The sequence below is a fragment of the Schistocerca cancellata genome, chromosome 9 (assembly GCF_023864275.1).
Source record: "Schistocerca cancellata isolate TAMUIC-IGC-003103 chromosome 9, iqSchCanc2.1, whole genome shotgun sequence".
Taxonomy (NCBI): domain Eukaryota; kingdom Metazoa; phylum Arthropoda; class Insecta; order Orthoptera; family Acrididae; genus Schistocerca; species Schistocerca cancellata.
This window is the reverse complement of record NC_064634.1, coordinates 167,128,040-167,141,538: the sequence shown is the minus strand read 5'-3', so window position 1 is coordinate 167,141,538 and position 13,499 is coordinate 167,128,040. Positions and strand designations below refer to the sequence as shown.

At 36.6% G+C, this 13,499-nt stretch overlaps 1 protein-coding gene across 1 annotated transcript in view; it reads left to right on the top strand.

The window, feature by feature from the left end:
* Window positions 1-12,615, top strand: part of LOC126101260 (protein odr-4 homolog) — a 41,245-nt gene extending 28,630 nt beyond the window's left edge. The window contains 4 exon segments of the mRNA XM_049911947.1: window positions 902-1,021; window positions 4,768-4,858; window positions 7,920-8,102; window positions 12,342-12,615. Of these exon segments, the coding sequence (XP_049767904.1) occupies window positions 902-1,021; window positions 4,768-4,858; window positions 7,920-8,102; window positions 12,342-12,550 (603 nt within the window). The 3' untranslated portion in view covers window positions 12,551-12,615.
* Window positions 12,616-13,499: the final 884 nt, after the last annotated feature.

Here is a 13,499-nt window from a genome sequence, read left to right as displayed (position 1 = left end):
AAATACTCATTTTTAAAGTTGTGTTATTCTTTTTGAATCACCCTGTATTTATAGGGATAGCCCCCACCATTTGACCCCTTGTTAAGTGTGAAGAGACTTCTCATTACTTTTTGGTACCGCTTCATAGTTTAAACATACTTCTTGCCTTCCACTACTCATGTGCAGATAGGGCGATGTAATTAAATGCCAAAAGATAGTGGCTACCTTCAGATTTGTCAAATGCTGTTCTGTAAAGGAAGGGATAATACTGGTAAATACATGAATGAGCACCATGCTAAAGGTTTAGTAGCAGGGAGGAAATACCAATGTATAAGCAATGCAAACCGGAATTCTCTTTGAGAAAAAAATAGTAAATCAGTTTTATGTGTTATTGAGCTAAATAATTCTTCTTCTTTTGAATTTAGTCGCATTGGTATCCTTTCATGTTTACATAGTCCTATATCTTTCATTTGCATGGATGTTTATGGGTGCATGTGAAACTTCCACATTTATAGAAACTGCTATGGCACAAAGAAAGAGATCGGAAGCATCAAAGTGGTTGGTTTATATCTTGATATTATATTAAATTTATATCACAGATGTAATCCCATCAGATCCTGGAGTGGAAGAAAACCCTACCGGTGGCTTTGAGCCATTGAGGGCACCTTCGGTATTACTTATGAATATCTGTAGCCCCCATGTAATAAGACTAGAAGACACAGTTGATGAGTGTCCACTTTACGGGGCACCAGAGTTTAGCAGACTCCTTGATGTTTTGTGAGAACAGTAGGCCATGCGATAGTACGTGCTTTTGAACCAGACTGAAGAAAGACTAACCTTGAATTGAGTACAGTGACAGGCTTACACTGTACAAAGTTTGGTAATTTTGCTGCTCCTGAATTTCTTTATTCTATCATTACAGGGTACTGGTGATGAAGAAGAAATGCAACTTTTGCCGTGTGGAGCCAGTATGGAAGTTTACGGTACCTTGGCAAGTCGTGTTTTTGTTAATGAGAAGGCTACAGTTGGTGATGCAGTACAGGTAGGTAGGACAGTTTTTCATACCTTTTAACTTTGTTGTGATGCATTGAATTCCTATCAAAAGTTGCTATTAATAAATCTTCACCAGTGCCGAAAGTGAAATTGTATTGTAGTCATACTTCAGTATAACCTGGTGTTCACATTCCAGGAATCAACATTTTTCTCTTTGTTGATGACATTTTTTATTGGTCCCTTCAGAGTATTGATTTACAGACACTTTTTCATTATCATAATTATAAATTTCCCACAATGACACCTAATGAAACAATATTAAAGGAGAGAAACAAAAAATAAAACAGAAACATGTAATTGAAATGTAATTTAAGTTTGCAAGGCATTGTCCTTCATGTAGTGTTTCCAGACATTCCGCAGAAAACAAGCCCTGGTCTCCATAGTTCTGAATCGGTTCAAGTTGGAACAGTCGGCGACGCTAGAATTTTGTCTCTGAACACTGCCAACCTTAGAATAACTATACTGTGTGTAGTGTAGTGTAATTAAACAAAGTGTTGGACTGGGCTGCAACTTCAGAATTAGTCCAAACAGTAGAAAACTTGTCAACAGTAAACAAGAGCTATGGTAGCACCTCTTCCAGATAATATTCTGCCTACCTCCCAACTGTCCCAGATGTGACACATCACGTTAAAAAAAATACATACTATGTGGTGATTTTGTTAAAAAAATATATTAAGTTTGAACTTCAGGGAGACATTATCAAGTGGTGTACAGTATATGCTTCTCTATCGCCGCCCCCACTCCATGCTGCCACCAGTTCCCAGAGTTTGTAATGATTTTTGAAGTGTTAGGAATGAATAGCAGTCCCCCCTCCCCAAAAAAGGAAAAAAAAGTATAGAACATAATTCTATTACTGGGTCCACCCTAGTATACAAATGCATTGTCAAATGTTATCCTTTATTTCACAAAAGCAATGGCTACACAATATAAATACAACTTATAGAATGTAATTCTGTCATTGTATCCGGGTCGACAGAAGCGTCCGATCCCACGCGTCTGCTTTGACCCGTGACGTAATGGTGTTGTCGTGTGTGACGTCATGACGGCGCGGAGTTTGGTTTGAGTGTGGCTGTCTCCAGTTCTGTTTTATCTTATTTTATTTACTTTTCTGATCTGTTCGTTCTATCTCGTGAGATTTTTTTTTTTTAAGACAAAAAACACTAATCAGCTACTGAAGCATCTTTATCTTCTGTGGGTTGCAGGGGTTACGACCCCTGGGGAGGTAGGTGGGTATTCATGCATGGCTGTCTTCACTTACACGTTGTAGCTACGCAAGGCGTCTAAATTTGTTTATATTTAGTTTGCCCCCCACCCAAAACACCCCATTTTCCGCGCTTGTCCCGTTAGTGTCATTAGGCTTCTTGTGGAAAGTGTGTGTGTTTTTTGTTGTTTCCGCCATATTTGTGACGTCATGGGTCAAAGCAGACGGGTGGAATCGGAGGCTTCCGTATTTCCATTGTATCCACCATATTTTATGCAAACCATCACCATCAGCCATTGCCAACTGCTATCATGTATTTAATATATTTTCTTCAAAATATCCTTTTTAACATATGATGTAACAACTTTTATATTTTGAAGTTAAATACACTTATTGTCTACGGGTTGACTTTATGTGTATATGTTTGTAACATATTTCCAGATTTTGTGCTTACATTAAATATTTGCTGTTGATAGAAAAAATGCAACAGAAGAAACTATAATTCTGGCTTTATTTATCAAAAAGTGTAAACTATTGGTGTGCTCATGAAATGTAAAATGTGTGTATATGCTTGGAAAATTTTCCACTATTTACATTTTCTCACAATGTATACCATTTTTTCAAAGTCCCATGAAAAGTTTAAAAGAAGAATTTTACTGTATGAGATTATTATGCAGTGATGCACTATGTATAATGCAATGAGTGGTGAATTCGCTGATGCTGCTTGGTCTTGTAGCAATCAAAGCACCAAATGTGCTCTTGCTACTATTTCTGACAACCAAAAATTTTGAACACAGGCTGTGTCACTACATTCCTTATTTTTACCATTACATCATGTTGTGTTCAGTAACATTTGTGACATATTGAATTTGAAATGAATGACTAAAAACATTTGCAGCTTCCTGAAGCTGAAATTCTGTCCAGTGCAGATCATGGGAGTTCAGAAATCTTCTAATAAAGGAGATAACACTTTATTTACTTACTACTTTTTACAATTAATGGCATCATTATTATCATTATCAGGCATTTATAAAATATCATCACAGGCTCAGAAACAGTTATTTGACTCCTTGTAAATCATTCAGCATTTTAAATCATTGTGTTTTATTTTGTGACAAGTTACATTTGTTCAGTGTATTTTCATTTTGTAAATGCAATAAATATCAGTTAAGTATTTTAGTAATATGCTAAAGACTCATAAGCCATTATATGCTAGATGTAACACAAGCTGAGTAACAACTAGGCATAGTGACAGGAAAGAAAAGTCTGTCACTGTTTCTCTTCACTTGGATTTGAAGATAATAGTATAGTGGAATCATTATTGTCATTAAAGTCACAGCAGCAGTTTTTAGTAGTCACATTGCTTAATTAAAACTGCTATGTATATTAGACATTAAACTTCTCATATTTAAGGCTTCATATTATAAGGACAACAGGCAATATTTACAGAGAATTGACTTCATTCTTGTGCTGAGTTCATTTCCACTTTAAACTGCTGCAATGAACTTGAGCATGTTTAAACATATATCAGGTAATATTCAGGCTGTCTGTGTATATTTAAGGAGTGTCCAAATGAAAAGATAAAAAACATTGTAACAACTAAACCATTTGAAATTTGCATATGCAGCTTTGGGATAATGCAGTGAGACATCTAGACACAAATGTAGCATCGTCATCTCCTGCTAAAAATCCAGGCTGTGTCCTCAGCATGCAATGTGATGCTTACCATCTTTTTCGATGTCAAAAGTCCGCTACTCATCGAATTACTTGAGCATGGAAAAATGATTAATAGTGGTGTGGACTGAGAGTCACTCCACAGTCTATGCTAGTCCATCAAGAGCAGACAGCATGGGCTGATCACAGTGTAATGGCCAAGTTGAAGTGGGAGTGGCTTGAGCATCCGCTCTACAGCCTGGACATGTCAGTCTGTGAATTCCATGTGTTTGGTTCATTAAAAAAAACTGGAAGGGAAGCACTTCAACTTGGATAATGAACTAAAGGGGAAAAAAAAGAGGAGGACTGGCTCCTGTCACAGTCACAGGAATTCTGGAAACATGGAATCCCTCAGTTCATGAAACACTGGGACATTTGTTGATTTCTTTTGAATATACTTCAGTTATACCTACAATGTTGTTTCATACCTTTGGTTTTGAACACCTCTCATGATGAGATGAGAGTGTGAGGTGTCATCATAAAATGCTTTTCTCCTCAGTGCTATAATTGTAAATAGCAAGTTATGTATTGGTCTGTGTTCAGACGAAATATGTAGTTTATAATGGAACTGACATAAAGCATTTTTGAATGTATGGTTGAGTAGTGACTTGAATTATGCTGTCTATACCACAACTATCTATCACCCTGGAAAAACTTTTTAAATTTCTTGAAAGTGCTTTTTGTAATATTTGTGTATTCATGATGAAGATAACTCTTTGTTATCCAGCATAGCTCCACGCCACATAGAATTTGAAATTTTTAAAATATGGTACATATCTAAATGAATGAACAAATGTTGATTTTGATTTTAATACTTCTAGGCACTTAAAGAAGACATAATACGGTCACTGGCTGCTAGACTTGAACTGCATTGGGACAGCCTAATAGAAGAAGAGCAAGGGTCTCCTGAAGGTAAAACATGTTCTTAAGATACCTCTAGCAATGACTTGTATGAATACATGCAAAATAGAGGAGTGAGTAAAAAATGATTGTATTAAAGGATTGAAATAACACAACCTGGATAAATGCGGGGAGAACTGGCAAGAACAAGGGCTTAATAAACAGTGGAAGACTAATCCAGTCTGTTCATAGCATTTCACTGTTGATTGGAATGTACTACTTATAAATGTAGTGAGGAAAGTTTTGGCAGAATGTAAATAATTAAAAAGCAGATGAGACCACTCACCAAACAGCAGAAGTGTTGAGACATTGATGCATTCAAAAAAAAAAAAAAATCAAAACTTTGCTAGCTTTCCAAAGAAATCTTTTGATGAGGTAGAATGGTGCTCATGCCCACTCCTGTTCACCCCCCACCCCTTGCACGTGTGCACACACACACACACACACACACACACACACACACACACACACACACACACACACACACACACACACACACACACACGCGCGCGCACACACACACTCGCGCGCGCGCACACACGCTAACAGCAAGTGTGCAGGATAGGAACGTGGAAGAGGAGAGTTGGCAGGATTCACATGCTAGACATGCAATGTACAGCTGGTGAGATGATGATTTTACATCTACACTTACACTCCACAAGTCACCTTTTGATGTGTGACAGTGAATACTTTGTGTCGCTTCTTCCCTTTTTTTTCCCCCCCCATTCACTTACGGCTAGTGGGAAGAACAGTTGCTGGTAACTCTCCGTGTAGGCTCAGATCTAATTTTATTTACATGCTCTTTTCACAAGACACACTTTGGATGAAGCAGTATGCTGGTTAACTTGTCAAATAATGTACACTTTCAGAACTTTTGACAGTAGACCACACTGTGATACAGAACACCTCTTGCAGCTCTACTGCTGGAGTTGGCTGAACACCTTCACAGCACTTTCGTGCATACTAAATGAACCTGCAACAGAAGTTTGTGTTCTTTGGATCCTCGGTCAGTCCTATGTGGTAAGAATCCCAGACTGAAGAGCAGTATTAAAGTATAGGTCGATTGAGTGTTTTTAAGAGACATGCTTTGTTGTTAGACAACATTTCCTGAGGATTCTTGCAATGAATATCAGTCTGGTGTCTACCTTACCCACAATTAATTTTATATGGTTGTCGCACTTCATCACTCCATACACATGCTTCTGAATATTTTAAAGAAGTAACTGTTTGCATTGATGGTTCTACAATTGTGTAATAATTCAGTAAAGTTTCTCTCTGTCTGCATATTCATAACATGTCACATTTATTTACATTGATTGCGTTCCCATGTTTTTAATGTTGACTTTGGTGATTGCCACCATAGCTTTTAATTCTGCCCTTTTAAATTAATCTAATGATTATTTGGAAAAATAACAGAGAGAAAGTTTGATAAATATCATAAACTTCCTAAAATTTTGTATAGTCCAAGAAACACAGATAGCTAATAATAAAAATGACATTTTGGAAGTACTGCCAGACTATGCTCATGAAGAAAGCAGAGGGTAAATCTAGAAGCAAAGTAATATGAAAGGCAATTGCAAGATTATTTGCAGACTGTCTGAAGAATCCAGAACAAATTTGTAACTAGATAAAAAAAAAAAAAGAAAAACCATAGGCCTATTAACTTCCTCTCTTGCGTACTGAGAAAGTAATGCTTGCCAAGGCAAAGCAGTGAACTTTCCTTTGAAGTGGGTATAACACAGTGTAACATTTGTAACTACTAAACAAATTATGAACTGGAGCAATTTGTGTGAACTCTATTTGTGATACACTCATAGATTCTTTGGAAAGTGTTTGACTAAATTTCAATGAAATGTGTAGTAACTGTTCCTAAGAAACAAGGCAATGACTTAATGTGATGTGTATCCAACACCCTTTGATTTGCTGATGACATTTTCTGTTTGCTTCTAGTGTAAATAAACATATACAAAGCACGAATTACTAGAGCTAGTCTGAAGTTAGGCCTAAAAATGAATTACAATAAAACTGTGTGTGTGTGTGTGTGTGTGTGTGTGTGTGTGTGTGTGTGTGTGTGTGTGTGTGTGTGTGGAAAAAACCTACACATTAGGAATGAAGTTGCAAATGTACTAACGAGACTTCGTAATTAGGGCCACTGCAAGCAACAGTAAAAATAGCATAGTGCTTTTGGTACACTAAAAGCTTCTGATGATGGGTTGTAAAATGAAAGTTTACAATAAGTCATTGTGTGTTGTTACGGGTTACAGCAGTGATGTCAGAAATGTTCATGTGAAAACCATTCAAAAACTGGATTGTTCAAGCGGCAGTGGAGAGATGTCTCCTGGCAATTTCTAAGAAACAAAGAGGATCAGGGAACTGACTGGAGTTGAAGACATAATTGTAATGAAAATTATGTCAGCCTTGGCATGTAGTAGCCTGGTTGGGTGATAGATGGACAAAGGAAGTTTTTCTGTTGGATTTGGAAAGATATGCAAATGCTCAGACATTGATGCAATAGGAGGTGTACAGATGAAATTAGAAAATATGCAGGAGCTTGCAGCCAAAGATAACAAATAATCCCTTAAAATCCTAGAGGAGGACTTAATTTTGTAATGGATATCAAATGCCTGACAGTGATTAAAGACATTGTGCAGCTGGTTGAGGCAAAGTAATTTAGCTTTGAAACAAAAGTCATTTATATAGAATATATTTGAAAAATTTTTGTGATATTTGACAAAATACTTTATCTGGAAAGATAAAAAATCTACTCGCCAAGCTGTGCCAGAACGCACACATAAGATGGTTGTAACAGGCAAGCTTCCAGAGCCAGTTGCTCCTTCTTCAGGCAGAAGGGTTGAAGGAGAAGGAAGAGGGGTAAGGAAAAGGATTGGAGAGGCATAGGAAAAGGGTAGAGTTCGAGAAAGTCACCCAGAACTGCTGGTCAACGGAGACTTACGGCATGGGATGAGAAGGAAAGACTTTTTGTTGTTTGTAAAACATGTCATCTTGTAGATCTCATAAGATCAGTGAGCATGTTATAGTTCCATCTACAGGTTATCTTTTCCATTGTTTACAGAAAGAGTCACATTACATGAGCCTCCACGAAGAGTATTAGTGCCATTACCCCACTGTCGAGTGGCACTTTCTGACTATTTATTCCCTGGTGAAGGTCCTAGTGAGGCTCTTGTATCACTTCAGGAGCTGCTAGATCTTGATATGAGTGAGGATGATGTTCAGAAGGATTTGGAACTTCAAGCAGGTAATTTATTCCCTTGCTTAATGCTTTTTATCTCCAAATGTACATGTATAAAAATGCAGTGTAAAAACTGTTAAGTGTGCATCATATGGGGCAAAAAATAAGTGGAAATCTTTCTGAATGAGCTGAATACTTCATCTACTGATAGTCCTACCTATTGAATACTGAATTATGTAAAAACTGCTAACAATAGTCTCTCAACACACGCCTACCTTGTCAGGTACCTCAATGGTCTTACTGCCATCAAACTCTTCCTACCAATGCATTATTTATTTCAAATTTACAGTCTCATTCTTGATGACTGTTACTAACATGTAATGAGACAGTTATGTGCGAGGACATAGTATTTGCTAAAAATGAATCTGTTGCACTGGAGTGGTCCTCTGATGGCACTGTCCTGTGCCACCCTGTTCAGGGCCACCAAGAATCTTAAGCCCCTGACCTGATGAAATCCTTCTGATGTGGTCATAGGATGAAAACTCCCTATCCTGATCTTAATTTCTCAGTGAGCCACCTTACTAGATGCCTACCTTCACTTCACCGAATGTTCCATAAAAATCAGTTCACGTCAAATTTACTTCAACAGTACTACCATTTCAACAACCACAGCATATTATACATGAAAAGAAGTCTATCCCATACAGTTTTTATTACTCAAGAAACACCTCTTTTGCAGTGACTCATGAAGGACTTTGTGAGACTGCAGTGGTCAGAAACTGTGGTAGACATGAAACAGGCCTTCAAGACTGAAATTTTCCAATGCACCCAGCATACTTGCACTGTCTTTCTTGACCTCTCCACACTCTCATGTACCTATCACCCACTGTATTCAAGATCCCTTAATCATAGCTGCAGTGTGTACCAACTGTTTTGTGTGTATATTCTGAAGTGAGTTTTGTCCAAAAGTTCAACATTTTATGGTCTTTTTTTTATGTGCATGTCTAATTCTCAACGCCTTTCCTATGTGATGAGTAATAATCTACCATTATACATAATTGTATTCTATCCAAGGTTTTCCATTGATTTATATAGTTCAAATGTTTAAAAAAAGGTAATCGTGGTTCTACTAGAGTATCAAGCTTCTCGTGAAAAATTCTTGTGAATTTGGAATCCTATGTCACTTTAGATATATTGTCAATTACATTATTTGGAGATTTGATCAGACAAATTTCATTTCTTTGTTGACTGTTTGTGAACATCTTCTTGGTCAACTGCTGCTCTTTTTCTGTAATTGAATACATAAAGGTTGTAATGTTTTGTAACAACATAATATCTGAAAGATTCCCCCTGAATAAAGATGTTCAAAATGGCAATTGCCAGTAAAGTTACTAATTCCTTGGCAGCTTTTTGATGTTTGTGCAAACCTCTATCACAGAAGATTGGAGGAACTGTATAGAAGGTTTGGCTTAGTCATAAAGTTCATTGTTTTTAAGCACCTTTTTAAGAAACAGAAAGCATGGATACCTCCCTACCCATACATGATAATTACAGGTAGACTGAACAATAATCCCTTGGAAATTAAAATGATCCTTGTTAGCACACTCTACACAATTAAATTTGACACAGAATGTCTTATAAAAAGTAAGAAAATACTGAAGTAATAAATGGTGCCAACTGAAGAATATCCTAATTAAAACAACCAATTAACTGATATCTCTCATGAGAAGGAAGCACTCATGTTGGACTTAAAGACTGTTAGTGCACAATAGTTCAGAGTAGATAGCATCGGAGAGATAGGCTTCCATAAAACTGACAAAAATTCGGTAAAGTTCTCGGTGTAGACAGAATAAACTGAGGAATCAAACAACAGACATAAGAACTCAGCTTGCAAAAAGCTTTCACCAAAGCAAGTATAAGAAGTTATACAGAATCCCATAAAGTGCCCTTGCCCAAGGTTCCTCTTGCTGAAGAGAATCCGAATAAAATTATTTAGAAGGGGAAAATATTCTCTACTGACAGGATACCTTTTCTTTAAAAAAAAAAAAAAAAAAAAAACACACACACACAAGAGTTCGACAAAGGTTCAGTGCTGCCTACAGTGGAAGTAATCAGACTTTCTTACAATTTTAGAACATATATATTAACTGAATACAAAGAGTACTAATAACCAAACAATTAATTGAAACTGCTCAGAACATCTATGAAACAGAACTCACTATGTGATTGGATCTCAGCCGTAATCCACTTCCCTAAACAAGAAAGGAGATCAAGTAAACTTGCTCAAAAAGTAATCACCTGGAACTAAAATAATTTTCCAAATTGAACAGGTTTCTGGATTACTCGAAACTCACTGGGCTACATAAAGAGGGTTTATACGAACCGGGAGATCCGGAAAAAAACTGGTAATTTTTTCGTCCAGGAGAAAACCGGGAAAAACCTGGGAATTTTTTAGAATTCCAGGAACTTTTCATTGTTTTAGTCACCAATTAATTTTTTGTGATTTTTGACTGGTAAGAACCAATACTCTAACGAAGGATACTACTGTATCCCGCTTCTGCAGAATAATGCTGCAGCAAAAAAAAAAAAAAAAAAAAAACACCTCATAATTAATACTGGGTGGGGTTATTTGCAATTAGAGAATAAGAACTCTTCAGAAATTTGCACTCTTTATTGCCTGTTGTTAGCTAATAAGTTTCTCTTGTATAGAAACCATAAAACCAATAAAGACAAGAGACAAACAAGACAGTAGACATTTCTTCAGTCATTAGGCTGCAGCATTTTTTCCTCTCTAATCTTACTACAGCTTTACAAGGCAAGCTTTCCTCACTGTGAAAGAATCTATTAGCTCATCAAAGTTTGTCAAACATTTTTCTAGGCGAAACAAACAAACGTCTTTGTGTAATACTGGAAAATACAGATAGAACCCAAGACTGGTGTGGTTCCTAGATATGACTACATCTGCTGGATAAAATGAAATAGGCCCTTTCTAATATTGCAGCAGTTGTAACACACTCCAAATAAACGAGATTGTTTTGGCACAAATTGTCATTTTTATCTACCTCATTTATATAAATCATACCATAGAATATAATTCACAAAGTACAAATATGAAATGTGTATTAGGTCTACTATAAGCAAAATGTTTTATGTTAGGAAATAGTTTCACATTTCATTCATACTCTCTAGTTTCTTGAGCATGAGACTGAAAAATAGTATAGTATGAAATTTTGGAATAATCATATTCTTCTATATAATGTCCCCATTTCTTCTCCTTCCTCGTTCCAACAAACAATTGTGTTATCACTAACTCTGTAACTACAGCAGCCTTTGTCAAAACTTATTCTCTGGTTAATTTCAGAAAATAAGTTAACACTGCCAGGATCACCAGTTTAGTTATCCTGCATTTATTCTCTGGTTAGGCATTACTACGTGTCCATGCAATGTGTTTCCCATGCTGTTCAGAGAATATAACTGAAGTGGCTGCTAACTGTGGACTGTACACCTGGCTTTTACTAGTGTAGCAACTTGGCAAATAAAATGGTCAAAATTTAATGGATGGACGGAAAAGATTAGTACATAATCTTTCTTACCTGTTATTCTTGTTAGTAATTTATTTCCACTCTGGTAGTCTGATTCTACGGATCTTGCTAATAATTATAACAATGCTCATCATTTGCACACCCAATTAACCACATAAACAGCAATTGGCATTCTCCCGTGTGGGAAAGGCTTTTATTTCTGGATGCATTGGGGAGATTCACCTGACAGGAGACATCATGTACACTATGCACATATACAAAAATCAACTTATCATTTGTTCAAAAACCAACAGCGATGCATTTCAAAGTCATATAAATAACTGATAGACCAACTTGCATTATATGCTAAGCACTCTGGGATTTTTTTTTTTTTTTTCCCGAGGATATGAATGTGGCACCCCCTGACATTGCCGTCTGGGCCAGATACCCTGGTGCAAAATATAATCTGCTGAACATGGCAGTCATCTCCAATACAAGTGAAAACTGGTTTCTGATTCAGGATTGCAGTTTTGTTTGTGATATGGAACTGCCTATTAGTGTGGGGTGGTGGTTTATTTTTTATATATCTATCGTAATTGCTCTCACCTGGGCTGGTGCAGTTTGTATCTTGCTATCCCTTACGTTACTGATTATGTGCATGAGAAATTTATATTAATACCATGGCCTATAGTATCTCTCAAGTAAAATGTTCTATTCATTATTTTTAATTATATATAGGTCAGCAGTTAAATCAGATAACTACAAACCTTATATATGTGTTTAGATCCAGAGGATTTCTGTCCCCCAGAAGTGGAGCGAGAATCTACAGATGTGGCCTCATCAGCACCTTTATCCAAAAATCGAGGAAAGGCTTCATCTTCACAACAACACCAACAGCAGACAAACGTTCTTCTTGCTGGACTAATTGTAGCAGCAGTTGTTTTAATTCTATCTGTGACTGCACAGCTGACTGGATGGTTTGACAGAACATAAGAAAAGTCTGAAGATATATTTGTAGAAACTGACTAATAAAGTTTGTTATACCTTTCCAGTATTCATTGTGGCTATTTCTTATTTAAGTGTAGCTCCTCAAATTCCTTCTCCTTTGTACAGTCCAGGCAAGATGAGGAACACCAATCTCACATAAATATTTCTGTGCCATCCATAAACTTTCCAGGGAATGACTCAAAACTCCTATTGTCTTTTTTGAAATTTCTCCTTTGTGTTCATAACTATTCAGGGAATAAACCGAAAAATTGGGCGAGTTTCTTACTAGACAGAATAAACAATCCAGCAGTATGCTAAGAACAGCATTGTCAACAGAAGGAAAGTTTTTAAAGGGACAAGTGCATAGGCTTTTATGAAGGGGATTCAGTCACAGCAGATACATCAGAACTTGTCAGGAAGCTTTGTGGTATTAATGTGTCTGCTAAGGACTAACCAAAAGGCATTGCAGTCACAAAGGCTGTGTAAATGGGATAGATTCTCAACTATACACTCCACTTAATCACAATGTGAACATTGATGAAGCAGATTTAAAACCAATGGGAATTTGCAGATTGTAATTTAAAAAAAAAAGCACAAAACCAATAGTTACTGACCCATTCAACATTGTACCTTCACGTCCCCCCCCCCCCCCCTTCTTTGTTTAATATGATTCAGATTCTATTATTTGCAATTGACCACACACAGTAGAACAGGCTTCCTCGGTGATAAGTTAGAATTGCAATCAATGTACTAAAATGTTAATATTACTTGTACAGTGTAAGTATCTTACAACTATGATCTTAAATACTGATATCAACATTGGCCATATCACAGAACTCTTCTATTGTAACATGGATTTTTGATCATCCAGTCAGAATGTTATCTGAATTTTTTAAAAGGAAAGGAAACACGCCAAAAAAGATTGGGTGCACTAAATTTACTGTTATTGTTATCC